The sequence below is a fragment of the Neoarthrinium moseri genome (genome assembly GCF_022829205.1).
Source record: "Neoarthrinium moseri strain CBS 164.80 chromosome Unknown scaffold75_Wmoseri_CBS_16480, whole genome shotgun sequence".
Lineage (NCBI taxonomy): Eukaryota > Fungi > Ascomycota > Sordariomycetes > Amphisphaeriales > Apiosporaceae > Neoarthrinium > Neoarthrinium moseri.
This window is the reverse complement of record NW_026055189.1, coordinates 144949-168766: the sequence shown is the minus strand read 5'-3', so window position 1 is coordinate 168766 and position 23818 is coordinate 144949. Positions and strand designations below refer to the sequence as shown.

The 23818-nt window shown below is 54.4% G+C and overlaps 9 protein-coding genes across 9 annotated transcripts; 3 read left to right on the top strand and 6 right to left on the bottom strand.

Moving 5' to 3' along the window:
* Positions 1-647: 647 nt before the first annotated feature.
* JN550_011904 (uncharacterized protein) lies at positions 648-2056 on the bottom strand (the record flags this gene model as incomplete). The annotated part of the gene is made up of 11 exons (XM_049310320.1): positions 648-745; positions 823-867; positions 951-995; positions 1074-1118; positions 1198-1281; positions 1362-1445; positions 1512-1544; positions 1610-1654; positions 1733-1796; positions 1850-1964; positions 2019-2056. The coding sequence occupies 11 exons, from the start codon at positions 2054-2056 to the stop codon at positions 648-650; spliced, it is 696 nt and encodes a 231-aa protein (XP_049166186.1).
* Positions 2057-5119: 3063 nt separating this feature from the next.
* On the top strand, positions 5120-7170 carry JN550_011903 (uncharacterized protein; the record flags this gene model as incomplete). Its single annotated transcript, XM_049310319.1, has 4 exons — positions 5120-5172; positions 5283-5732; positions 5837-6475; positions 6531-7170. The coding sequence occupies 4 exons, from the start codon at positions 5120-5122 to the stop codon at positions 7168-7170; spliced, it is 1782 nt and encodes a 593-aa protein (XP_049166185.1).
* Positions 7171-7753: 583 nt separating this feature from the next.
* Positions 7754-8782, bottom strand: JN550_011902 (uncharacterized protein; the record flags this gene model as incomplete). Its single annotated transcript, XM_049310318.1, has 4 exons — positions 7754-8310; positions 8382-8522; positions 8576-8678; positions 8747-8782. 4 exons carry the CDS (start codon positions 8780-8782, stop codon positions 7754-7756), a joined length of 837 nt encoding a protein of 278 aa, XP_049166184.1.
* Positions 8783-9415: 633 nt separating this feature from the next.
* On the bottom strand, positions 9416-11203 carry JN550_011901 (uncharacterized protein; the record flags this gene model as incomplete). The annotated part of the gene is made up of 3 exons (XM_049310317.1): positions 9416-9676; positions 9727-11110; positions 11172-11203. 3 exons carry the CDS (start codon positions 11201-11203, stop codon positions 9416-9418), a joined length of 1677 nt encoding a protein of 558 aa, XP_049166183.1.
* Positions 11204-12064: 861 nt separating this feature from the next.
* JN550_011900 (uncharacterized protein) lies at positions 12065-13045 on the top strand (the record flags this gene model as incomplete). The annotated part of the gene is made up of 1 exon (XM_049310316.1): positions 12065-13045. One exon carries the CDS (start codon positions 12065-12067, stop codon positions 13043-13045), a length of 981 nt encoding a protein of 326 aa, XP_049166182.1.
* A 179-nt stretch (positions 13046-13224) lies between these two features.
* JN550_011899 (uncharacterized protein) lies at positions 13225-14375 on the bottom strand (the record flags this gene model as incomplete). The annotated part of the gene is made up of 3 exons (XM_049310315.1): positions 13225-14066; positions 14122-14257; positions 14343-14375. 3 exons carry the CDS (start codon positions 14373-14375, stop codon positions 13225-13227), a joined length of 1011 nt encoding a protein of 336 aa, XP_049166181.1.
* Positions 14376-16077: 1702 nt separating this feature from the next.
* JN550_011898 (uncharacterized protein) lies at positions 16078-17533 on the top strand (the record flags this gene model as incomplete). Its single annotated transcript, XM_049310314.1, has 2 exons — positions 16078-16512; positions 16631-17533. The coding sequence occupies 2 exons, from the start codon at positions 16078-16080 to the stop codon at positions 17531-17533; spliced, it is 1338 nt and encodes a 445-aa protein (XP_049166180.1).
* Positions 17534-18740: 1207 nt separating this feature from the next.
* JN550_011897 (uncharacterized protein) lies at positions 18741-19643 on the bottom strand (the record flags this gene model as incomplete). Its single annotated transcript, XM_049310312.1, has 1 exon — positions 18741-19643. The coding sequence occupies one exon, from the start codon at positions 19641-19643 to the stop codon at positions 18741-18743; it is 903 nt and encodes a 300-aa protein (XP_049166179.1).
* Positions 19644-20102: 459 nt separating this feature from the next.
* On the bottom strand, positions 20103-22763 carry JN550_011896 (uncharacterized protein; the record flags this gene model as incomplete). The annotated part of the gene is made up of 3 exons (XM_049310311.1): positions 20103-20747; positions 20801-22666; positions 22719-22763. 3 exons carry the CDS (start codon positions 22761-22763, stop codon positions 20103-20105), a joined length of 2556 nt encoding a protein of 851 aa, XP_049166178.1.
* Between the last annotated feature and the right edge of the window lie 1055 nt (positions 22764-23818).

Here is a 23818-nt window from a genome sequence, read left to right as displayed (position 1 = left end):
GTGAGGTATCAAGTGCTTATGTTCGCAAGGGAGTGTATATGGGTCAGTTATAATACCGAGTGCGTGGGCCCCAGGGGTTTGGGTGCAAAGGACTGAGAAGAAGCGAAGTGCAACCAGGTACCATTTCCTTTTTCTCTTCCGTCTCCTTGCACATCATGCTTTGTCCTGTATCATTAATAGTTCGTCAATTCTCGTCATTGCCTCGGCCTTCGCCATCCTTTTGCCGGACGCTTGGGAGCGGAGAGCTGCAGTCCCGGTCCTAGTGCTAGACATATGCTCCTATCACGCGGGGATAGCCTACTTGCTACCGTAGCTCTTAGTCGGGTACGAACCGCCACCGGATGTGACAGTAATGGTCTTGGTAGTCGGTGGCGGGCAGGTTGGGTATCCTTTGCCCTCAGTGACAGTGACAGTGACAGTGACGGGGACGGTAGTAGTGTATCCGGGTCCTATCAAGCCACGCGGAGTTAGAATCCGGTTTCTTCGCAGGAATATATAGGAGCAATCGGATGTCTCTGAACATAGTGCAGTCCAACTTGTTTTCGGAACAGAATATGTGCTCACCTTTCTCGGTCACAGTCGTAACACTAGTAACTGTCGGTCCAGGGACAGTGGTGGTATAGCCAGGTCCTACAGTACGAGTGGGGTTAGCCTCCAACTTGGACGTTGTCTAGCTCGGGGATGTAGAACAAGAACTTGCCTTTCTCAGTAACCGTGTTTATGACAGTGGTGGTGTACCCAGATCCTACCAAACGAGTGAGTCAGCTTCTAGCCATGGCCTTTCGCATTTGGAGGCGTAGCAACCAGAGCGTATGGACTTACCTTTCTCGGTCACCGTGCTAACCACGGTAGTTGTGTAGCCGGGCCCTAATCAACGAGTAGTGTCAGCCTAGAGTCCAGGTTTTTTGTTGCTTGTATAGTGATGTAGCAATACGGGTGCACGGATTCACCTTTCTCAGTCACAGTAACGGGGACGGTGGTTGTGTAGCCGGGTCCTAAGAAACGAATTATGTTAGCCTCTGCGTCTGTCATCGTCTGGTTGTAGATGTAAGAATACCCGCGGATGAACCCACCTTTTTCAGTTACAGTAACGGGGACAGTGGTTGTGTAGCCGGGTCCTAAGAACAAAATGGTGTCAGCCTCTACGTTTAATCACCGCCAGTTTAGAGATGGAGATTTACTAGCGTCTGAACTTACCTTTCTCAGTCACCGTGTTGACAACGGTAGTTGTGTAACCCGGTCCAGTTACAGTGACAGGGACAGTGGTTGTGTAGCCGGGTCCTATCAACAGAATTATATCAGCCTGGGTCTAGGTTCGTCGTTGTCTATGCAGAGTTTTATCAGCAGTGTTCGGGACTCACCTTTCTCGGTCACCGTGTTAACAACGGTGGTGGTGTAGCCAGGTCCAGTCACGGTAATAGGAACGGTGGTTGTATAGCCGGGTCCTATCCAAGAAGGCATATAATCAGCATCTAGCTCTCTCGCACAATGACGCCCGACACTAGACTTACCCTTTTCGGTGACTGTGGTGGTGTACCCGGGTCCTGGCCAAGGAAATTGAATCAGCCTTTGGTGCTCTCCCTACAATAATGTCCATGACAAGACTTACCTTTCTCAGTCACTGTGGTCCCAACGGTGGTTGTGTATCCAGGCCCTGTCAAAGACGTCAGACCATGCTCTATAGATACAGCTGCCTCCGTAGAGGTTCGTAATTATGTCATGGATAACTTACCCTTCTCTGTCACTGTGGTTCCAATGGTGGAGACGACTGTAGTATAGCTGGTGACTGTAACAGTCTACGGTCTAGTTAGTTGATAGGCCCACGTATGCTCAGACAGGGCCTCCTTACTTTGCCATACCCATATCCGCCGTTGGTGACTGTCACAGTGCTCGGGGCGCAGGTAGTCTTTCCACCACCGCCATAACCACCATCACCAGGCACGGGTTTGGCAGCAACCAGAGTGCTATATTGGTCTTAGACATATGCCCGAAAGAATTCTGGCGGGATTGATACTCACCTCAAGGCAAGGAGGAGAGAACCAGCTTTATACATCATCTTGGACAGCGAGTGATCTACTAGGGCAATTGTAGAACGAGAGGACTTGGGCTGAAGTAGTGAAGGACAGGTGCACACAGGCTCTTGTGGGTTGAAGAGAGATTGAGGGTGAGTAGAGCATGTTATTATAGACCTCTTCTACCCTTTATATATGTACATGAAGCCATATTCGCAAACAGGACATCCTTCCAACTCGCTCTAAACCGGCAACCAAGCTCACGCCACAACATTCTCCCTGAGTGGCTGGGCCACGTCGATGGCTGCATCATGCAGCTGCAGAATCTCCGAGTTGACGATCATTGCCTCAGAAAGTTGGCATTACGTGTTTCTACTCGGGTTGGTGGGTTTTACTCGGACTGCGCTGACAGCAGCAGCTGACACTTACGAAAGAGACCTCATCGGGATCGTTGTTGATCAACCTCTCGTCTCCTGGACAGAAACCCGAAAAATAGAACGAAGGTGGGCCTGCACGACAATCTTGTTCACTAGGATCCCGTAGCTCGATTTCACAGCTTCAATGCTTCCCGTACACAACGTGTTGGTGCAACCAGCGCTACGCTTCCGAGTGGAAGCCTCGCCAGGCTGTGGATTCTGTTCGGTTCGGATTCAGGGACAAATGGCACCCGGAAACTTGGGGCCAAGACCCTCGGACGCTTCGCTTCGCTGGCTTTCGAAAATTCGCATCTTGATCCAAGATGCTCTTGTTGTCCTGCTTCTATCCGTGCATGAACCAGCCGTATGGTTCTCAAGCGTTTGCCCGTTCTGTTTTTAGATAGCATCATAGTTGCAGACTCCCGCTCATTTGAAAACCCACCGGTTCGCAATATGGTTCCTTTTTCCTAAATCCATGTCAATTGATATAGTTATGCGCGGCAGCACAACTTGAATGCATGGTGGCAGAGATCATGTTCATCATCATTCGACCTCGGTCTCTGGGTGGCTCTCCAAACGGCCGCATGCATACGACAAGTATTCGAGGGATCATCCCGGACCAGTCGCGACGCCCGGACGTCTCCAAATGCAGGCTGAGGCTGATCGGCCCAGCTGGCCCTGCCTTAGACCATTGCAACGCTGACCGATCCTGGGTTACTAGTGGCTGGCGGTCAATAAGCCTCACTAGTACGCGTTCTTGGGGTGCATGCGTTCCTGGTCTACCGAGTGTGGTGTCAATTGTTGTGCGGCGGCCCGTATATGCGAGGTCAGCATCCTTCGGAGCCCATCTCCTGCGGTGAGCTGCTGCGTATCGAGGAGCTTGTGTAGCCAGCCAGCCAGGAGCTGAGCCAAAAAACGAGAATCTAAAACCTGCAGAAAATCCCGAACGGGACCGATGCGTTGTGCAGAAAGCCAAGAGTGAGACCATTTACGAACTAGACTTGTAACCAGCAATTTGAAATGCTGATTTGTTTTCACGCGTGTCCCGTCACAACATGCTAGTCCCTCTCAGCTATGACCAATTTTGTGTAATCCATTCATTCCCAGTCCGGGATGTATATAGTCGATCAAACTAAGTAAGAACGGTATGTTCAGAGAGTCAAATCCAACGACATGCCAGACGCCTATTGTGGTCTGATTTCCTTAGGCGAGGGCGCCTCGGCAACGGTATGCCTGTCATGCAGTATGACACAGGCGTAAGACTCCCCCGGAAGTGCCCGAAATCAAGGCAGTTGTCGACAGCGGGGTCCGACGCAAATGTTGGGGTATTATTGGATTTCTCCGTGAGAAAGCAAATACTGCAGACAACAAAATCGGTTTTGGGCTCGTGGCTTGAGAACGAGGGCTTCAGCCGTTAGCAAGCGATCCTAGGTTTGACGGTGTCGATGCAAGGGATGATAGGACATCGCCATATGTCGAACCCTCTGTCCAATCAGAGATTTGGGGCTTTAATATTCGCTTCTCGCCGCGCTCCTATACCGGGTAGGTATATGCCATTTGGCTTACCAATGATGCGGGGTCAAACGGATGGTAGGGCCGGGGTTGCTCGGCCAAAACGTGCCTATACATAACACTGTTGAACTAGGGCCTAGCCAGCTCGATGTCAGGTGCATTTGCGGAGACGTCGGGCTACGCATGAGGAGAAGCGTCCAGCCAGTAGCATTTCGGGAAGTCAAGAGGAATTTGCGCCGCTATAGATAGTCGGTTATGCGTCTTTAACGTGATGGCGCAATGGGGCGCTGGTGGCTGGGTTTTCTTGACAGCCTTTAAGACTCCACTAGAATGATTTCTTTTGCACGCACGTCACGACTGACACCAGCAGAGAAATGCTGTTAAAGATTGCTTCTTCATGCGCGAGCTGTTCCCAACCCTTCAATGAATACGAGACTACGACGTGGCATCGGATACTGCCAATGGTCGTAAGCTAGTGGCGACAGTATAGACTTGAGAAATCGCAAAGTCCAAACGGTGATCGCCACGGAACTTCTTGGGTGGCCCAATCATTTTACTTGCTCGATACTTATGTGCCGGTGGCATGGATACCACCTGCACTTTCAAAAATAGAAACACTTGAAGGTTTCGATCCGACATAACATGAAGTAAGTAACAAGCCACAGGGCCAGGCAAACTATTGCAGGGCCAGATGCTTGAACAAAGCTCAGGTCCAATACATTGGCACATTTTTGATAGAGTGCACAAAATGAATGATATAGGATGTCTTCTTGTCAGCGTCGATAATGCCAACAGGATGGAAATAGGTTACCAGGAGTTCCAGCAGTTAGTCTTAGGATCATCAGGTTAATCATTCACTTACGCTCATACGCCCTTCTGCTTCATACTGGCCTGGTTTTGGGACAGGAACTTTGAGCCTTGATTCACGCGGGTTCGAAAGTAGCCAAATATGGGTTGCACATCCTGCAACTGGACGTGAATCATTCGAAGCTGTCACCAGTCTGATTAGAGAAACCATGAAGTGAATGCCTAATTTTATTTCATGTATATATTGGGGCTGTTCCAAATTTAGTAGACAAGTTCCTTGTTTATGCTGCTGTGCTCGGTATCTTAGCTGACTCTTGCGGTCATTACTGCAGATTGGCCGAAATATTTAAAACGCTAGCAACACTGGAAAACATGTCAAACTCGGGAAGCAGCAAGGTTTGGCCATTTCTTCTCGGCGTCTTTTGGTAGGTTGAATCCATTTCTGATCCTCTCAGTTCTAATAGTTACGGTCCTTTTGTCAACCACTGTTAGCCCCAATCCCCGAAAGTATCGCAGCTGACTGCCCTTTCTGAAGTGCTTGGGACGCCTACGAAGACTGGATGCGCCAGTATTACACAAATAAGTACACTCCCTGGTCCCTACCCTCCGAGAACGACCGCATTTTCGATGAATCCGATGTCAGCCTCATTGTGCCCACGATCGACTTCGACGAATCCGTGAAGAAATGTTTTCGTGTCTGGCTTACCAACAAGCCCCTTGAAATCATTTTCGTCACCACTGTAGATCTGGAGAAGTCACTCCGAGTACTCATCGCAGACGTTGATCCCGGCAGCACCAACATCAAGTTTCTGACCGTCGAGCATGTGAACAAGCGAGACCAGCTCATCAAGGGCGTCAACGAGAGCAGTGGGAGGATATTGGCTTTGGTTGACGACGATGCATTCTGGAAGAGCGATATGACACTTCTGAACCTCTTGGCCCCATTCCAGGACGATGATGTTGGGCTGGTCGGGGGCCCCATAAAGTAAGTCTTCATGACCACCAGGCTTTTATAGTCCGCACCTGGTTAGCAATTTTTTTGCCCTGGTGTGTTGAGTGCGTGTGTTATGACTAATTCCAATTCTTCAGATCCTACATTCCGGAGCATAGAAGGCGACCAGAGATTATCACCCATTGGGAAGTCGCTGCGTTCCGCATGCGCGAGAGGCGAGATGGAGGCATGAAATGTGCTTTCGCTGCCGATGGTGGCATCAATTTCTGCGTGTCGGGAGTCACCATGTTACTACGCAGCGAGATCTTGCGAGACTCCGAGTTCCAAGACGCCTTCAGTAAAGAGACGTGGATGGGTAAGCGCACTAACTCTGGTGACGACAGCTTTATCACTCGCTGGGTCCTGTTTTATCACCAGCTGGACCACCACATGCACCGACTTAACGCCGGCTTATTAGACTACCAAAATGGGAATATGCCGATGAATCCTGGCATCAGACCGAAGAAATGGAAGCTCGCCATTCAGCATACCGCAGCGGCCGTCGTTGAGACGTCTTTGAGGTCCGACTCGGGCTTTTCTAGTCAACTGAAACGCTGGTATCGTAGTGGCCTACGTCTTCGCCTGACGTGTCTACTGTTCGAACCAGGTTGGCACGCCATGAGAATACAGACTCCTTACATGGCGAGAAAGATGGTGGAAGGAATGCTCACACCTATCTTATCATGGGTTCGCCTGATTGCACAACTCAAATCCTTCAAGGCTGCACCCCGCTTGGCGTGAGTTCTCTGTTGCTCCTTTTCTCGCCTATGAAACTAACATCATGTCTTACAGTTCTGTCATCTTTCTTTTCAACACCTACCTCTATCTCAAGGACATTGCGGGGTTTTTCCAGAAATTCCCTTGGTGCAAACGTAAATGGTGGGCAGTAGTGCTAATGGACAGGCTCTATTTCTTTTCAGACATCTACTGTTGGTTGACTCTCGGCGAAGAATCATGGGAGACCCGACCGCATACCAACAAAGACTTCTCGAATACTACCGATTTGGGCGCCTCATCTGCGGTCAAGAAGTCGTGGATCACAACACCTGATGTCGATGAGCATTCTCTCGGTAGCAAACAAGCTGCCGACTACTTCTCTTCGCCCTCGAGAGTGGGGTTTACGGAACCACATAATCCCGAGAATTTCATGAGAGGAGCCTCTTCAGATGTGATGAGGGGTGCGGCGTCCTCTGCCGTCACCGATGATTCTACCAACAGCCTACTTTGCGATGCTTTTAAGCCTGATGTCAGCGGTCGGGCCCAAAGAATTCCCGAAGAAAGTTCGGTCAACCGCCTCGGTGATTTCCGCCGCAAGTTAACGACTTCTGACATTACAAGAAACATTACGAATGAACATGACAACGGAAGCGTATATCAACTACAAACTGCAACATATGGAGAGCCTATTGACTGGACAGTCTCTGATGGGTGATTTTGCTTTGGAGAGGGAGTGTGGCAAAGCTACACCCAGCATGGCAAGTGTGGCATTGAGACTTTCGAGTCAATCGAGCTGTGATTGGGCCAACAGAAGGGAATACAAGCTTAGGACATGACTTTGAGCGGATCTCACGGATCTGGGCCATTATCACAGCTGCAGTGGTTCGTTTACTGTCTTTCCGTTTCAGACAGTTTTGTGAAAGAAATTAATGCAAAAAGTGGACATGAGCATCTAGTACCAGTTCATATGGAAAGTATCCCTAAATGGATAGCATATCTGCCCAAATACAAAGTCCCCACATGAGCCCACGATTTTGTTGTCATGAAGCCAACCCGCTACACTCCAATCGAAGTAAATCGGTGTATTTATCCATACCGATTTAAGATGATAGTGCTACCAGGGTAAATAATGGGGAAGGAGGGAACATGCAATTATGAATTATGTCGTAATGTTAATTGTGTCTGTGCCAAATTGACCACACAATATGCACGGCAAATAGCGCAGTCGCAAATATTGTTTTGCTTGTCCCCCTTATATGATATGAGGCGTATGGTGTGAAATTTCTGCCACTTAGCCATTACAATTTCCTGGCCAGTACCCGCAACCTGACGTATCCGAATGTGAAGCCACCACTTGGGTTGCGGCACACCTCAGTCAGAACCTCGACAACCTCGTTAATACAATCCTCCCTTTCTTCCTCCGGAACCACCTCGAAGAACCGCTTGCCCATCAGCTTCACCCACCCCTCTACGCCACCCTCGTCAGCTGGCGTGGGCCGCCACTCCCTCTCGACTCTCTCCACTTTCCATCCCCCCACCGTCTGCTCCATGATTTCCGTCGCCCATTTCTCGTCAGGGAAGAACCACGGGTCCGCCTGCAGCGCCTTCTGCATGCCGACGCGCCGCGCCACGCCCATGAGGAGACCGGCACGCATCTCTGACACGTTACCAAGGCCACCCATCTCGAAAGCAAAGATGCCACCTGGTACGAGGGCGTCTCTGACTCCAGCGAAAAAGTCCTCTTTCCTGGACTGAGGGCAGGTGAGAATCCAGTGCATGGCCGCGTTGGAGAAGGCTTTGCTGAAAGAGGCTTTTTCAATTGATGATGTCCTAGCAATGTCGAGTGCATCAACCACTAGATCACATGTCAGTCATTGTACTGGGCTTCTAGATTTAAATTTTTACGCAGGAAAAAGCGAACAATACCTTCAAAAGTACACTGTGTAACGCCTAGCCCCTGAGCAGTTTTCTCAGCAGCTTTGATCATGGCTGGGGACGAGTCCGTCCCATAGATTCTACCACTGCCCTGAGAGAGTATCTCCGCAATCTTTAGGTCCAATACTCCATCTACGTCGATTTGTTTAGCTGCGCGTTCGTTGCCGAAAGATTCCATTGCGTACCGCCACATCCAATATCTAGGACGATGTCGTCCGGCCTGGGGTCAAGCCATTGGAGGATCTTGGTCGCTAGTTTGGGCACGAAAGACGCTGACTTCTGATAGGACTAGTTTTTTGGTATCTAGTCAGCACAAGGTCACCGACTCTGTGTGTCCAGACGATATATATACATACCTCCGAAGACCAGTGGTCGCTTTTGGTCTGCGACATATTATGGCAGTGTTCACACGATGACCCTGTTGGATAATCTTGGGAGTACCAGTGATTGATATGACTTATCAAGCCGAGCAGCAGGATCGAAAGTGGACTGATGATTGAATTGCAGAATGTTGAAGTGCAAGTATAAAGCGACCCTTGGACTAATATACTATCTACCAGTGTGGGGAAATCGGCTCGAACTGTCCGATCTCGGAGCCTCTACGGGCACAGGACAGGAGTTGTAGGGGACGTCCGATCAAGGTTCAATGAGAAAATCCGCCTATAAATGGTATGAAGCCATGGAAAAGAGTGAAAAACTATTGTGTTCTCTTTGGGTGCTTCGGTTTCTTGGTCTGCACTGAAGGATTGCTCGTGAATAACAAACCATCGGACCCTCCAAGATGCACACTAGGATTGCTTAGTCTATTAGGGTCTTATGGCCCGTTGGAAATTCTTCTCCAGTCCTCAAAAATCATGGTGGATGGGTCTCTGCCTACTAAGCTCCCAGGTCGTGGTATTCAACGTTGATTCTCCTAACACCAGATCGAGTTAGGGTATTAGATGGCGTTCATTCAATTTCTCTTTATAATGAGTAGGCTACCAGTACAGTGATACCTGATGCCGGTAACGATGCTTGAGAATGGTTCAATCAACATCCAGTTGTTGATACTTGCTTTCGCCCAGTGCATCCTCCACTCTCTTCATAACTGCCAGTACCTTCTCTTCCTCAAGACGGCGTCCGACAATCTGCACACCAACCGGGAGACCGTGCATCGCTTCGGCATCATATAGCTTGTAAGCACCTTGAGCAACGCCATTGAGCTTTTTGAGGTTGAAACCCTTGGGAAGCTTGTCCAAGTCCTTGTCGACGTGAGTTACGGGCATAACGCCGGCCGAATAGTCGAGCTACCAGAAATCAGTATCAAACTACTGGATATCCATAAACAATCACTTACGACATTGAACAAGAAAGTATAACCACAGCTACTGATAGCGTCACTCATACCATCGTGTGGCACGGCCGGGGTTGCATTTGGTGGCGTCAGGAGAAAATCAACGTCGACGCTGTTCCACCATTCAAACCACTTCACTCGGTACGCTTCTCGTTCTGCGACCAGTTTCCAGTTCTCAAAAGCACTCTTTTGGTGCCAGCCCCTGATGAGACCGGCCCATATGTCGTCTCTCCGGACGTACTTGACCCATAGATAATAGACATACTTCAAGGGTCTTGGTAGGTTCATCAGCCACTCCATCTGGCGAGCACCCGGGTCGTTCCATTCGCCAGTGCGGAAGAATGACCTGAACATCTGGCAACCATCTGCGTTGAGTAAGTGCGAGCCAATAACTAAAGCCTCGTAGCATGAAGGGGGGTCGATTTCCACAATCTCGTGGCCTTCCGCCTTGAGAGCAGACTCAACCTGTTTTAGAGCCCTCTCGCAGGCTGGGCTCGGGTCTACGACACCATCGGTTCTCAGAATGCCGACGCGAAGCTTGGATTTGGCAGCGAATTCTTTCTCGATCTCCGGCCTCCATGCTAGCGGATGCACCGAAGGGTCATACTTCCATGGTTGCATCCCAACCATGGCCCGCGTGAAGTAGGTCAGGTCGTTCAAGGTTCTTGTCATGGGTGAGTAGACACTCGGAACGCCCTCCTGGCCGGGCATGCTAGTGCGGAATCCCAACTTGGGCCAGCGCCCGGTTGAGCATCGAAGACTGTAGATACCAGAGAAGTGGGCCGGGACCCTCACACTCCCTGCCACATCACTGCCAACGCCAATCCGCCCGCCAAGCGCAAGCAACGCAGCCTCTCCGCCGGTGGAGCCTCCCGGAGAGTACTTGTTGTTATACGGGTTTGTGCATCGGCCCCAGACGTCGTTGGTTGACTCAAAGCTCAGCATTGTGATGGGCAAGTTGGTCTTCACGTACGGAACAGCTCCGGCGTCCTTGAGCAGCCTGACAACGGGCCCGTCTTGGGTCGTTTTGTTGCCAACGAATCCGCTATAAGCAACCGTTGTGTCGAAACCGCCGACTACGATGGTATCTTTCAGACTGACGGGGATGCCCGCCAAGGGGCCCTTGAGATTCACAGACCCGTCCTTGATCCAACCCTCGGCTTCTTGCAGCATCACTTCGGTGACACAGTTGGTCTTTTCTTGAGCCTTGACTGCCACCCTACCGTAGGTGCGTAGGATGTCGATAGGCTGAAGCACGCCGCTATGGACATCCTGAACCAGACCTTCAATGGGTCTATCGATAACCTCACGATCGAAGGAAGTGAAAGGCCCATGATACTGTGTCAGGCCTCTAATTCTATCGTCCCGTTCCCTTTTCTTGAACTGGCTGCAATGTGGTGAGAAGCTGGTCTGTCTACCTCTCTGGTGTTCGCGGGGCGACAACTCACCAGTCACGCCTGTGTTGGAAGTACGAGGTCATTTTCACCGGACTCGGTTATGGAGGTTTAGGAAAAGAGATAATTGTTCATCCAGAACAGCGAAGAATAAGGCGGAACCGAGGGCTCGGGTACCGAGGTGGAGCTTATATACAGCTGTCCCCTCGCCGTGATAGGAACGAACAGAGACGAGGTTGGTGGTAGATAACTATCGGAGAGGGCCCCCGCACTTATCAGCACCCCTGGAAACGCGCAAACCCGCCTGGCGCCCCGGCGCAACCCAATTGACGGCACCGCTGATAGCCGCAACCTAGAGCTAGGCGACGAGACGACATTGGATTGGCCACGCGACGGGAGAGGCTCTGCAGACCAACTTGTTATGTCCATGCCTAGGTTGGTAGTTTCATGGCTGCAAGTTTCTTGGGAACGATATCGGCTACCTTACTCAGCCTAACTTTCTACAAGTTTCACTACATACGAGTGTTTCTTTCCATAGCAGTTATGCGCGGTCCAAGCTGCCGTGTCATTCTATAGATAGAAAAAGTATAACCTGCTACTAAGCCAGCGGTCGTCCAAGTAGTATACATACGCTGCGTACCTAGGTAATTAGAAGTTCAGAGCCAACGGAGCGAGGGTTTAGCAACATTGAGCACTTGAACCGGCCTACCTAATGTACGCCAACCCACTAGTTAACCCCCATTCTTGACACAATTACCCCACTATAAGGCCAGCACCGAACCCCGGAGACGGCGCATCTAGGGATCATGTAAGTTCGATATCATACCGGCATATAATACCGCCGATCACATAAGCATGTCCAGATACTAACACTATAAGCAAGGCCGACCCAACCTCAGAGGAAGCTGCTGTATCGCAAGTGAAGCCACGCTTTGTTCTCTCTAAAGATGGCATCAGAGGAACCCGTCTACGACCCTAGCCGCACGGGCTCGTGGCTCATCTGCTCAACGTGCGGGACGCAGTTCCCAACCTCGGATGCCCAGGCCGTCAAGACGTGCTTTATCTGTGACGATCCGCGGCAGTTCACGCCCCCGACCGGTCAGTCCTTTACCACGCTGGACGCCGTCCGGTCCAGCCATCGGAACGTCTTCTACCCTCTCCCCTCCGGCCCGGCCACCAGCAGCGCCGGTCAGGACCCGGACTTCGTCTCCATCGTCACAGAGCCCAAGTTTGCCATTGGCCAGCGGGCGGTTCTGGTCAAGACACCCAACGGCAACGTGCTCTGGGACTGCGTGACGCTGCTGGACGAGGAGACGATCGAGAGGATCACGGGCCTGGGCGGCTTGAAGGCCATCGTCATCTCGCACCCGCACTACTACTCGGCGCATTTGGAGTGGGCGCGAGCATTCCAGTGCCCGGTCTACCTCGCAGACGAGGACAGGGAGTGGACTACGCAGTCGTCGTCCTACCAGAGTTTCATCACAGAGGCAGAGCTGGACCTGCCGGTCGCGGGCGAGAGCGCGGGTGTCCGTGTCTTGAAATTAGGTGGCCACTTTCCCGGGTCGCTGGTGCTGTTGTACAAGGGGCGCCTCTTGGTGGCGGATACGCTGATCACGACTCCGGCGGGGCTGGGGAGCTGGGAGGCCAACGCGCTGGGCGAGGCGCGAGAGAGGCCGAAGGGCCTCAACAGCTACGGGTTCATGTGGAGCATTCCGAACATGATTCCGCTGCCGCCGGCGGAGATGGAGCGGATGTGGGCGATCCTGAACAAGTATTCGTTCGTCAGCTCGCACGGGGCTTTCGTGAAGACGGACATATTTGGCAAAGATGGGAGCGAAGTGAAGAGGAGGGTGTTGGAGAGCATGCAGATTCAGATACGGAATATGGGATATGGGGACCATGCGATGCTGAAGGAGAGCCTGGACTGAGCATTTGAAACACTTGATCACGGACGAAACCCTCCCGGTCCGGGTCCTTTTCACTATGCAGTTCGCCCATACGATACAAATGGCGTTATAGCGTATATGTATGAAGGACATTGCAAGCACGGGAACCTGATTGTACTGCCCTAGCGGGTCGTTCAATATATATATATACCTGACCTCACTCATAGCTTGCTTTCGCTCCCCTGCGGAACCGTGACCACGACCTTGCCCCACGATTCTCTTCCGCCTAGGGCTACCAAGGCATCTGGTATGCTCTCCAAACCGACAAAATCCTTGTCCGAGAAGACGGTGCCCTTGAACTTTCCCTGCTCGACCAACCGCATGATGCCGTTCCAGACGACTGGCACACTCTCCTTCTCGTGCACGGAATACTGCCCCCAGTGGATGCCCACGAGCGAGATGTTCTTCAGCAAGACCTTGTTCATGGCGACCTTCTCGATGGTACCGGCAGCGAAGCCAACGACCAAGATGCGGCCGTTCCAGGCGATGCACTTGGTGGACTTGTCGACCATGCCCACGGGGTCGTAGACGATGTCGACGCCCCTGCCCTTGGGGGTCAACTTCTTGACGAGTTCGGGCCACTTGTCATCGCGGTAGTCGACGACGTGGTCGGCGCCAAAGCTCTTTGCCACCTCCCGCTTCCGCTGGGTGCCCGCCGTCGCGATCACGGTGGCGCCAAAGGCCTTGGCAATCTGCACGGCGGCGAGCCCGACACCTCCGGCGGCGGCATGGACCAGGACGTAGTCGCCAGCCTTGACGCCCGCACGCAGGACCAGGGCGCCGTAGCTGGTGGGGGCGGTGACGAAGAGCCCTGCCGCGTCGCGGAAGGACCAGCCCTCGGGCACGGGGAGCAGCTGCACCTCGGTAGCGAGGATCTTGGTTGCGTAGGAGCCTTGACTGCCGCCGAAGACGCGGCTGCCCACAGGGAACTTGGGAGACTTCACGGATGCGGGAGTAGAGATGACAACACCGGCGAACTCGGCGCCCGCGACCCAGGGAAAGGCTAGGCGCCGGGTTAGTATAGAGCGCTGAGATGGTTCAGGGGTGGGATCATTTACGCGGCTGGTGTTGATATTTCCCTTGGATCTGGAGTATATCGAAGAAGTTGGTGGCTGCGGCGTGAACCTCGATGACATACTGATCGGGGCTTGGCTTCGGGTCAGGCAGCTCGTTGATCTTGAGCTCTTGCGGCCCCTTTATTTATTTTCGAATGGTCAGAACAGTCTGCCGAACAGCGTGCTCATGACTGCACTATCGCAGGCAGATGAAGGTCACTCACTTTGACATATTTGGCCACCTGTATGCCCCGCATCGTGGTTTATGGAGTCGGTAGAAAATGAGAGCAAGTATCTATTTATACGTGTACGTATATTATACGCCCGCCCGGTGAGTGTGCTGGGCAATCGCGGTCAATTGGCCAATGCTGATGGATTCAAGTAAGGAAAAGAAAATCTTATGAGCGGCCTATGCAGTATTCACGATGTTGACAGTAGCCGGGCAATGGAAAGTGTGTGTATGTACAAAAACAACCGTTGCAGATTACAGTACAAACCCCAGCCATGGACGAAGATCGGCTGGAGAAGGTGAGATGCCGAGGTACTTGGAGCTGGAGGCGCGGACAGGTACCTAACCAACTGACGCCCGCGTTGACTGACTAACTAGACCACCTTTAGATAGAAAGGTGAGCGGAGGACTCAGGCGGTCCTTGCCAGGGCCCCAGCGCCCCGTCTCACCGCGACCGATTCTGGCCAAACGCCGTCTCATCAGGCCTGGACGACCCCAGACTTGCCAGAGGGTCCAGGTCTTGTCTGGGGTCGGCAAGTCGGAGGGGGGGGGTGGTCGCCCGAAAGCGCCGCCGGGGCATGGCGCATCCATGCGGCCTCATTTGCGGTGGGCAGGGTGGGCAGAAGGTTGGTTAGTAGGTCAGACTCGGGCAGTCGGGGAGCTGATGACGGGCGATGTTGGATGGGGTCCGATGGGTCATGACTGGCGCTACGATGGGTCCGTCCCTGCCAGAAGGTAGTGGATGCCAAGAGAAGCAACGATTCAAGCCGTGACCGCTGACCAGTCCGCCGGGTTGGTCATCCAGCGGGTTGGTCACTCACTGCAGGTGGACGTGGACGGTGCGATCATGGCCCACGGATGCGGTGCAGTGCAGTGCAGTGCAGTGCAGGACACGTAACTATAACCACAGCACGGCGCAGGTGTAAGTCATCGGTAATGGGGGAGACCCGACGGCTTCCCGGGGGCGGTTGTTTGCCCAGTCCAGTCCAGTCCAACCGATTCAGCGGAGCTGCGCGACAGTAATTCTGTACGTGTAGACTGTTTCTCAGAATTTCCTGAACGGACTCTGGGGAATACATCGTGTTTGTGGGTTACCACAGCCCGGTGACGGGAAGAGACGCTCAGTGAATCCGTAGTTAACTGAGAGCAACTCCCAAGCGCCGAGTGTTGGCTCTGGCTCCTTTCGTCATCGTCTTATTAGTTGCCTCCAGCTGGGAGCGAATCCGTACGTAGTATATCCACACCATGCCACCCACCCCTACTGGACGCTAGCTAACTGCGTGCCCCTCCATCTCCATCCATCGCATCGTACGGCTGGCAGCTTGGCTTGACCTGCTCACTACTTACTTGCCTTGACCTCCACCGACGCAAACCCCCGACGACACCAAACTTGCGTCTCAAAAGCTCTAGGCACGTCGTCGCCTCGGTCCCCAGTCTGCCTAGGCACTCTCCAGAGCCAAGGTTTCCTTCTAGGCATTTGCGACCCGACAGGTATCTTATCGCGACCCTTGCCGCAGTCGCGAGTGGCGCCTAAATCAACCACCAAGCGACCGACCGACCAACCGATAGAGAGTCTGGTTGCATTCGTTTATTCACCACGCCAGCGCGCCCGATCTTTGTGACCTCGGAATCTCATCCGCCCCGGAGACAGCAGCTCGCAGCAGCAAGACCTACCTACCTACCTATCTACCTTACCTACCTACCCGCATACGCCCTTCCACCCGGCCACCATGGCAGAGAACGCAGAGGGTCAGGCTGACTCCCAGGTCACCTTCAAGGTCAAGACCTCGGGCGACAGCAACCACACCATCACCATGGCCGAGGCCGCCACCGTGCTGGACCTCAAGACGAAGCTGGCTGGCCCCGACTTCGAGAACATCCCCGTCGAGCGCCAGCGCCTCATCTATTCGGGCCGTGTCATGAAGAACGACGAGCCCTTGAGCACATACAAGATCAAGTCGGGCAACACCGTCCACCTGGTCAAGAGCGCCGCCAGCAATCCCACCCCGGCGCCGCCCGCCTCCTCCGCCACGCCCGCGGCCCCCCAGGTCCCGACCAACATGGCCGCTGGCACCGCCAACAACCCGCTGGCCGGCCTGACCGGTGCGCGCTATGCCGGCCTCACGAATCTGCCATCAGCCGACATGTTTGGCCCCGACGGAGGCGTAAGTACCCCCTCTCTATCCTCTGGCTCCTCTCGTATATATATATACATACCCATTTTATATCTGTATCTCTCTTCCTTCACTGTACCGACATCCATACTGACGTCGAAATCCCCAGATGGTCGGCTCCATGATGGACGAGGAGGCCATGGCCCGCATGCTGGAGAACCCCAACGTCGCCCAGCAGATGAACGAGATGTTGAACAACGACCAGTTCATCGACATGATGATCCAGCAGAGCCCCGTCCTCCGCAACCAACCGAACGCCCGCGAGCTCCTCCGCTCGCCCATGGTCCGCCACATGATGACGAACCCCGAGGCGATCCGCAGTGCTCGCCGCTTTCAACGGATGATGCAGGGTGGCTCCGGCGGCCAGAACGCCTTCCCGGCTCCCGGCGTCACCGACACCACACCTGCCGACGCGAGCGCTGCCGGCAATGCTGGTGCTGGAGCCGGTGCCGGTGCTGGTCAACCTAACCTCTTCGACCCGTCCCTCTGGGCCGGTCTCCAGATGCCCGGCGCCGGTGGTAGCGGCGGCGCAGCCGCTAACCCCTTCGCCTCCATGTTCAACCCCTTGGGCATGGGTGCTCAACCTGCCGCCGGCGCACAGCCTGGAGCGGGTGCCCAGACTGACAACGCAAGCGGCACCACCACGCAAGGCGCAGCCGCGGCAGGCCAAGGCGACAGCGCCTCCAACCCCGCCAACCCCGCTGCGAACCCCTTCGCCTCTCTCTTCGGTGCTCCGCCTCCGGCCGGTGGCGCCGGCGCCGGCGCCAACCCCTTTGGCATGCCGCCGATGTCACCCGAGGCACTTCAACAGATGATGCAGATGATGGGCATGGGCTCGCCGCCTTCGGGTTCTCCGGCCCCCGCCGACAACCGACCCCCGGAGGAGCGGTACGCAGAGCAACTGAGGCAGCTGAACGACATGGGTTTCTACGACTTTGACAGAAACGTCGCTGCATTGCGACGAAGTGGCGGCAGTGTGCAGGGTGCCATCGAGCATCTGCTCAGCTCGTAGAGGCACGGTGGTTGTTTCTTTTTACAGGCACGATGAGATGTGATATAGGCTTAATAATAGGTCGGTGTCTGGGGCTGTGAGCTGTGAGCCCTCTGGTGTTCGGGCTGTTTTGGTCAGCGGCAGTGGCCGTTGATATTGCATCGTCTAGGATTGTCGCATACGCTAGCGTCTCAGCAATGAATTGCCTGTAGTGGACAGGTCAGAACAAACGTCCGTTTTGGCATACACTCTCTTTGCGGCTCTTGGTTCCGTCGTTTTGAAAGATTATGTACACGATAACGCGAACTTGGTGACAACGTTTCATGTCCATGTGCGTAGCCCAATTCCCCGGGAGAAACAAGTAAACACAGCTCATCTCATGAGTCAGCTTTTTCAATGTCCGTGTCCCTCCCGTCCGCCTTCTCCTACCCTTCTTCCTGTTAACTATGATGGTCTTGGGTCCGCATTGGGAATATTTATCTCCGTGACTGCTACTTACCACCTTTTATGTTCTAACATTACAGAAGAGAGGAGAAATCACGATCCCTGTCTCTTGTATAGGGCCTTGACCCGGGAAGCGTTGACTTCAGTCCAGTCACATAGCATCATAGAAGGACTGAGGGAAACTAAAAGGAAAAGGATAAATGAATGAACAAGTACCAGACAGTATCAGAGGTGAGGATTAAGATCTAAGTTGTCTTCTTGCCTCAAAGCAGACTGTGGACGATGCAAAATTGACAAAAGAGTTCAGCCATCGCTTGATGGCCTACATCTCTGGTTATTAACGTTCACCACGACGGGCCTGTTTTGTGTCGGCGCCAAGGACCGGGATGCTTTTAAACGTCATATGTTCCCAGGACGAAGTAGCAGCTGCCCTCACTTAACCATTGGGCTATTGGAGCATTGCTTGTTGAGAAGTCGACGACTTGATTCAAATCAAAGGGCAGGCAACCAGAATCAGGGGAGCAACCGGTCGCCGACAAGCAGTAAGAGGCTCTCCCTGGTCATTTCATAGAAGAATAGTGCAATGGGGCAACGCGTTTGCTTGCCTTGATGGATCCCCTCTGCTTAGATGGTCTATGACCGTTCCCACCAAGAACCACCTGGGCTTGCCCCTTGCGTGACGTGAAATCTCACACGTTACTCACTCAAGCAAGTGCTCAAGGACACGATGGAACTTGCTGGGACATAGCTGATACAGTAACACATGCGTCTTTAGTTCTCATCTCTACTCCCTCCACCTAACCGCCCAGTCCCCCTTGGCAAAACTCGGCTCGACGACCTTGCCACTCATGACAGCCTCACACTTGCGTCTGCCCTGCTCCCCCTGTTGATTTCCATCCCCGACCAGGAACCCGAAAACCACCCCCCGCCTGGCCGCACACTTGACCATCTCCCTCTCCTTGGCCCGCCGCTGTCCGGCCCGCCTCTTCTCCAGCATCTCCTCGTTCTCCTCCAGCCGTTCCGCCCGTCCTTTCTCCCCGCCGACGCTCCCGTTGACTTCCGAGACGTCCTGCGGCGGCCGCACCCGCGTCCCGCTGCGGATGGCCATGCGGGCGAGTACGTCGCCGTCGACGTACCCGGTATTTGGTGCGGAGAAGCTCGAGAAGGCTTCGACATCTTCGAGGGGTAGGTCCAGAGGCTGCGCAGCCGAGCTCACGGCGCTGTCATCCCGGGGCGCTATCCCGGGCTCCGGGGTATCTGACCGCGCGGACCCATCATCAGCATCGCGGCCGCCGGTGAACACAGCATCCTCCACCGTGCTGCATGCAATAAGGACTCTTTGGTCGCCCTTGGCTTTCTTCCCTTTCCTCTGTCCCGCTGAAGGCTTGACCGCCGTGCCCCTCCCACGGCCGCCGTCTTCTCCGGCCTCAAGCTCTCCAGCCAGGGCGCGGACGAACATGGCCTCGATCTCCCGGTCCAGCTTGCCCGGCCTATGGCCCCTGCATCGTGCGGAGCAGTACTTGGGCCCCTCGGACCCGGCGCTGGCTGCGGCGTGCGTCTTCCGCGCACCGATTACCCTCCCGCACGAGTGGCAATAAGGCGTGTGCTCCCCGCCAGGGAGAAGGTAGAATGGCACTGGAGTCGACTGTGACTTGGAGGGGCGGCTCCACGAGTCCATCCACGACATGTTGGCGGTCGTGATTGACTGGCGGTTGTGGTGACGAGAAGAGGTAACAGTGGCACAGGAGATGATGGGATGGAGACGGACAGAACTGCGCCAGGACCTAGTAACGATTCTAAAGGTGATCGAGGCTGCTCGGTCCAATAGAGCCAATCCGGTAGATGCGACGGTCACCATGTATACGACAGGTTGCGGCGAGGCCCTGTCACAAGTCCAAGGTCGAGCTTTGAGGCCGGCGACTTACACGACGTGCGGCCATATGCAGCTTGGTTTATGATGTCATCACTGGCCTTTGCAACAGTGATTTGAGCTTGAACCTATAGCATCAGACATGCAGAACGGCGGCTCTACCTGCGCTGAACATTCCCCCAATTTAATTTAACGTGGTATCATTTGGGACACCTAGGCCCTCTAAATGCGTGTCTCGACTACAATATAGGGACGCAGTGGGGGTTTCCATTCCCGTCACCGGCCTTGCTCATCTGCACTGCCCTTTCCAAACCTGACCCCCAAGCCGCCGATATCCCTGCGGAAAAACTTGCCGAAGTTCTTCAAATTCTCGTTCATGGTGGCCTGTTGGCCGCTAGTCCCCTGCTGTGCCGGCGTCCCGATCCTCTCTACTCCATCCCTCGCGGCGTTGAGCAATTTCTCCCCCAGGCTCGCGGCGTCGAATCTTGCGGCACCCTGTGCGGCAGTCAAGGCCGCGCTCGTGTTTAAAGTGCCGACCGTAGTGCCCATGCCCGTGGTGTTCAGAAGTGGCGTGAGCAGTGGGCTCTGTTGAACAAGCTTGTCGTTGCTGGAACCCTCCCGGTGAATCTGGAATAGCTCGAGCAAGTGCCCCTGGTCCTGCTTGCGAACACCCTTGAGCTCGAGGATTTTCTTGAAGTTGGTGTCCGACTTGTCGCCAATGTGGATGAGGTAGGCCTGCACAAGGCCCTCTGGTGGTGATGGTCGGACTTGGAGGGTTTTGAGGAGGGGATCCATACGGGTCATTACACTATTGACACGCTTGACGAAACTCGCTGCGGGGACGTGAGGAGTGGAAGAGGTGTTGTGATGGGAGAGAAGATTCTCAAAGGCCTTGGTGAGGACGTATTTATCAAGGAGCATCTAGAAGGAGTCAGCAAGGTCAAGTTTCAACGGTCAGCGGAGGAGCGCCTCACCTGCTCGGCGCCAACTTCAGAGACGGGTCGACACTGGACGACATTCGCGATATACGTGTTGGCGAGGTGCTCCACCAAGTTATCCGCAAAGGCTCGGGCGAACTGCTGCTTGGTCACAACGGCCAGGATCTCCTCGGCCTGGGAGTTGACATGCCTCAGAAGCTCGCCAACATACGAGCTCTGGTCCCCAACACTCTCCATCTTGCTCCAGTTTGTGTTCTTCATTTCGCGCCAAGCACCCTCGCAATCCGCCTCAACCCTGTTCACCAAAGCCATGACGGCAGCGCTGGCAACACCCAGGAAGGCGTCGGCCTGCGATGAAAGGTCGATCTTGGACGCTAACTCGGCATCGATCCGCTTCTTGATACTATCTTCGAGCTGACCCGTGTTGGTGTGCCAGAAATCGGCCGTGTTGATGACGAGAACTATATCCTCCAACGAGGCCGCCGCTTGGCCCGTCCTTTGCTGAAGTATAGCCAGGAGAACCTGCTGCGCATATTCGTCTAGGTATTTCGAAAACGTTTTGGTCAGATCCAACAGCCGGTCGCCTGTCGACAGTTTTGCGCATTGTGACAAAGTGACCTTGTAGAAGTGGAAGAGCTCAATGGCGGAGCCGATGACGGCCTGCGGGGAGAACTCCTCATCCGGTGGTATGAGCGGCTGTGCTTTGTATCTCGGTATCATGGCCGCGAGTGCCTTGTCTTGCGATTCAACCCATAGGCTCAAGTAGGGCTCGAAGGCTACGGATATCGAACCGTTGAAGTTCTGCGTCCTCTCGTCGGCGGAGCTGATGGTATCTATACTGGCTCGCGGCTTGTCGGCGAACTTTCTCTCCAGGCCCTGCTCGAAGTCCATCGTCTCCTGAAGGCAGCTGAGGAGTAGATTGACGTCGATCTTGGCGCCATCCACTCTCCGCATGCTGCGTTCGAGTATGCCCTTGAAGTCATCCCGAGTGCCGTCGCAGAAGGCCATGCCAAGCATCTCGCCCACGGCCCAGTGCGGTGGGAAGATGGCGGCATGCTCCTCTTCGTACCCCTTGATCATCCTCTTGAACCAAGCGTAGCGCCGACCGATGTTGTCCAGACTGCCCGCCTCATCGTTGCCTCGGAAGACCTGGCGGTACTCGCGGAGCTCTGTGTTGACGTACCAGGTCACGAGCCTCGACCGGGCGCTGTCGCCCAGGGCGTCCATGACACCGCAGGCCTCGATCAGGGTGGCCCTCCGGGTGGCGATCTCGCCCTTGGCAAAGGCCATCTCGAAGTCCTCGCACACCTGCTCGAGCAGCTCCCGCTGCAGATCGTTGACGCCGCGGCTCAGGGCGGCGATCTGCTCGATGCTGCGGTAGCTGTTGAAGTGGCGCATGAGCTGCAGGACGGCAGCCAGCAGGCCGGCGCACTCGCGGTACTGGCGGGTGCGGGCGAGGCCGCGGAGCTGCTCGTAGGCGGTGGTGAGCATCTGCAGGCGCTTGAGGGCGGTCATGGACAGGGTCAGGTTGCGCTTGGTGCCGTCGAGGCGCTTGATGTCGGCCGTCATGCTGGTGATGTTCTGCTCGGTCTGGATGGCGCGGGCGCGCACCGTCTCGATCTTCTTGAACAGGCCGGCCAGCTCGGCCTGGGCCGACTGCATGCGCTCGAGGGAGCTGTCGGGCCCATAGGCCTGCGACTGCTCCAGGGCGGCGATCTGGGAGGACAGGGCATTCTGGTGGCTGCGCAGCGTGGTCGAGACGCGGGCGACGGAGGACACGGTCGACGGGTGGGCGAAGATCTGGTTGAGGTGGGCGATGGGGTCGTAGTCGGCTGTACCGAGGGGGGAGGCCGGCGTCAGCAACAAGGCATCATGATGATCACGGGCGGTCCCGTAGAGGATCTAGGGAGGGCCGAGGGCAATCTCAAGACAGAGAGACCGGGAGGGCGTTGACCTTACCGGCGTCGAGCGGCAGTGCCTCCGCCGTGGTTCCATTCATGTTTGGCGCGTGGGCAGCTCCCAGAGACGACACGATGATCTATCTGTCTGGACTCCGGCAGAATTGCAGTCAATGCACTTGGAAACGTCAATGCCGCGCTGCACGACGATGAGACGGTGACGGCGACGAGGAGGACGCGGAGCTCATCAGACAAGCGAGGATGCAGCCAACCAGTTGCTGTGAGCGATGTTGTCAAGTGAAGTTGGATGTCGAGACAAGAACAAGACAAGACAGGATGCACGTGTCGCCCATTGCCCATCTTATCGTCGAAGCTCGCTCCCGGCTCCCAGGCCTCCGTCCCTAACTAAACTCAAGTTACAGTACCTGTCGCCCCAACTTTTAGCGCGGCTCCTCCCGGCCCAATTAGCATCGAGCATCCCCCCCTATATCGACGTTTTGGGCCTGTCTCTCCCACCCTGGCCTACGAGTTACTTTGGTATGGATGCTGCCATGGGATGCAAGCTGTGGTTGGGATATAGAGCGTCCGACCGTGTCTTCCACCGGCGCCCAGGTGCTGCCCGTCACTTCGGCAGACTACAGCAACCTAGTCGTCCATGTCTGGTTGTATAGCGCCTCGTCTTATCAACCATCCAGTCGAGACTGACACAGCGATACTGTGCAAGTATTGGGAGCTGTCTTGAAATCCAAACTGCATCCATTGTATTCCCAACCTCTATATAAGCCACGATTCCATCATGACTTCGTTCATTGCCCGTCTATCCCAAAGTTTACGTAAATCTGTTCCCTGTTTTTTTTTTTTGTCTCAAGGTTCCTCCACCAATCAATGCCGTAATGTCCAGGTGGTCGTCCATTGTAACGTGCCGCGTTTTCACCCCCCAAATAACCCCAATAAATGCAGTCCCATAACCCCTCTGGCGTTCCGAGAAATGGCAAAAGTTGAAAGAAAGGAAAAAAGACATTGCCAAATATCCCTACTTATCCAACGAGACAGCCAACCAATGTAAAAGAATTCACGACTGAAAGGTAGTCCCACCAGCCCAGGCCTTCCGGATTTTGGTTTCGTATAACGCCTGAACGCCAATGAAGCAAGACGT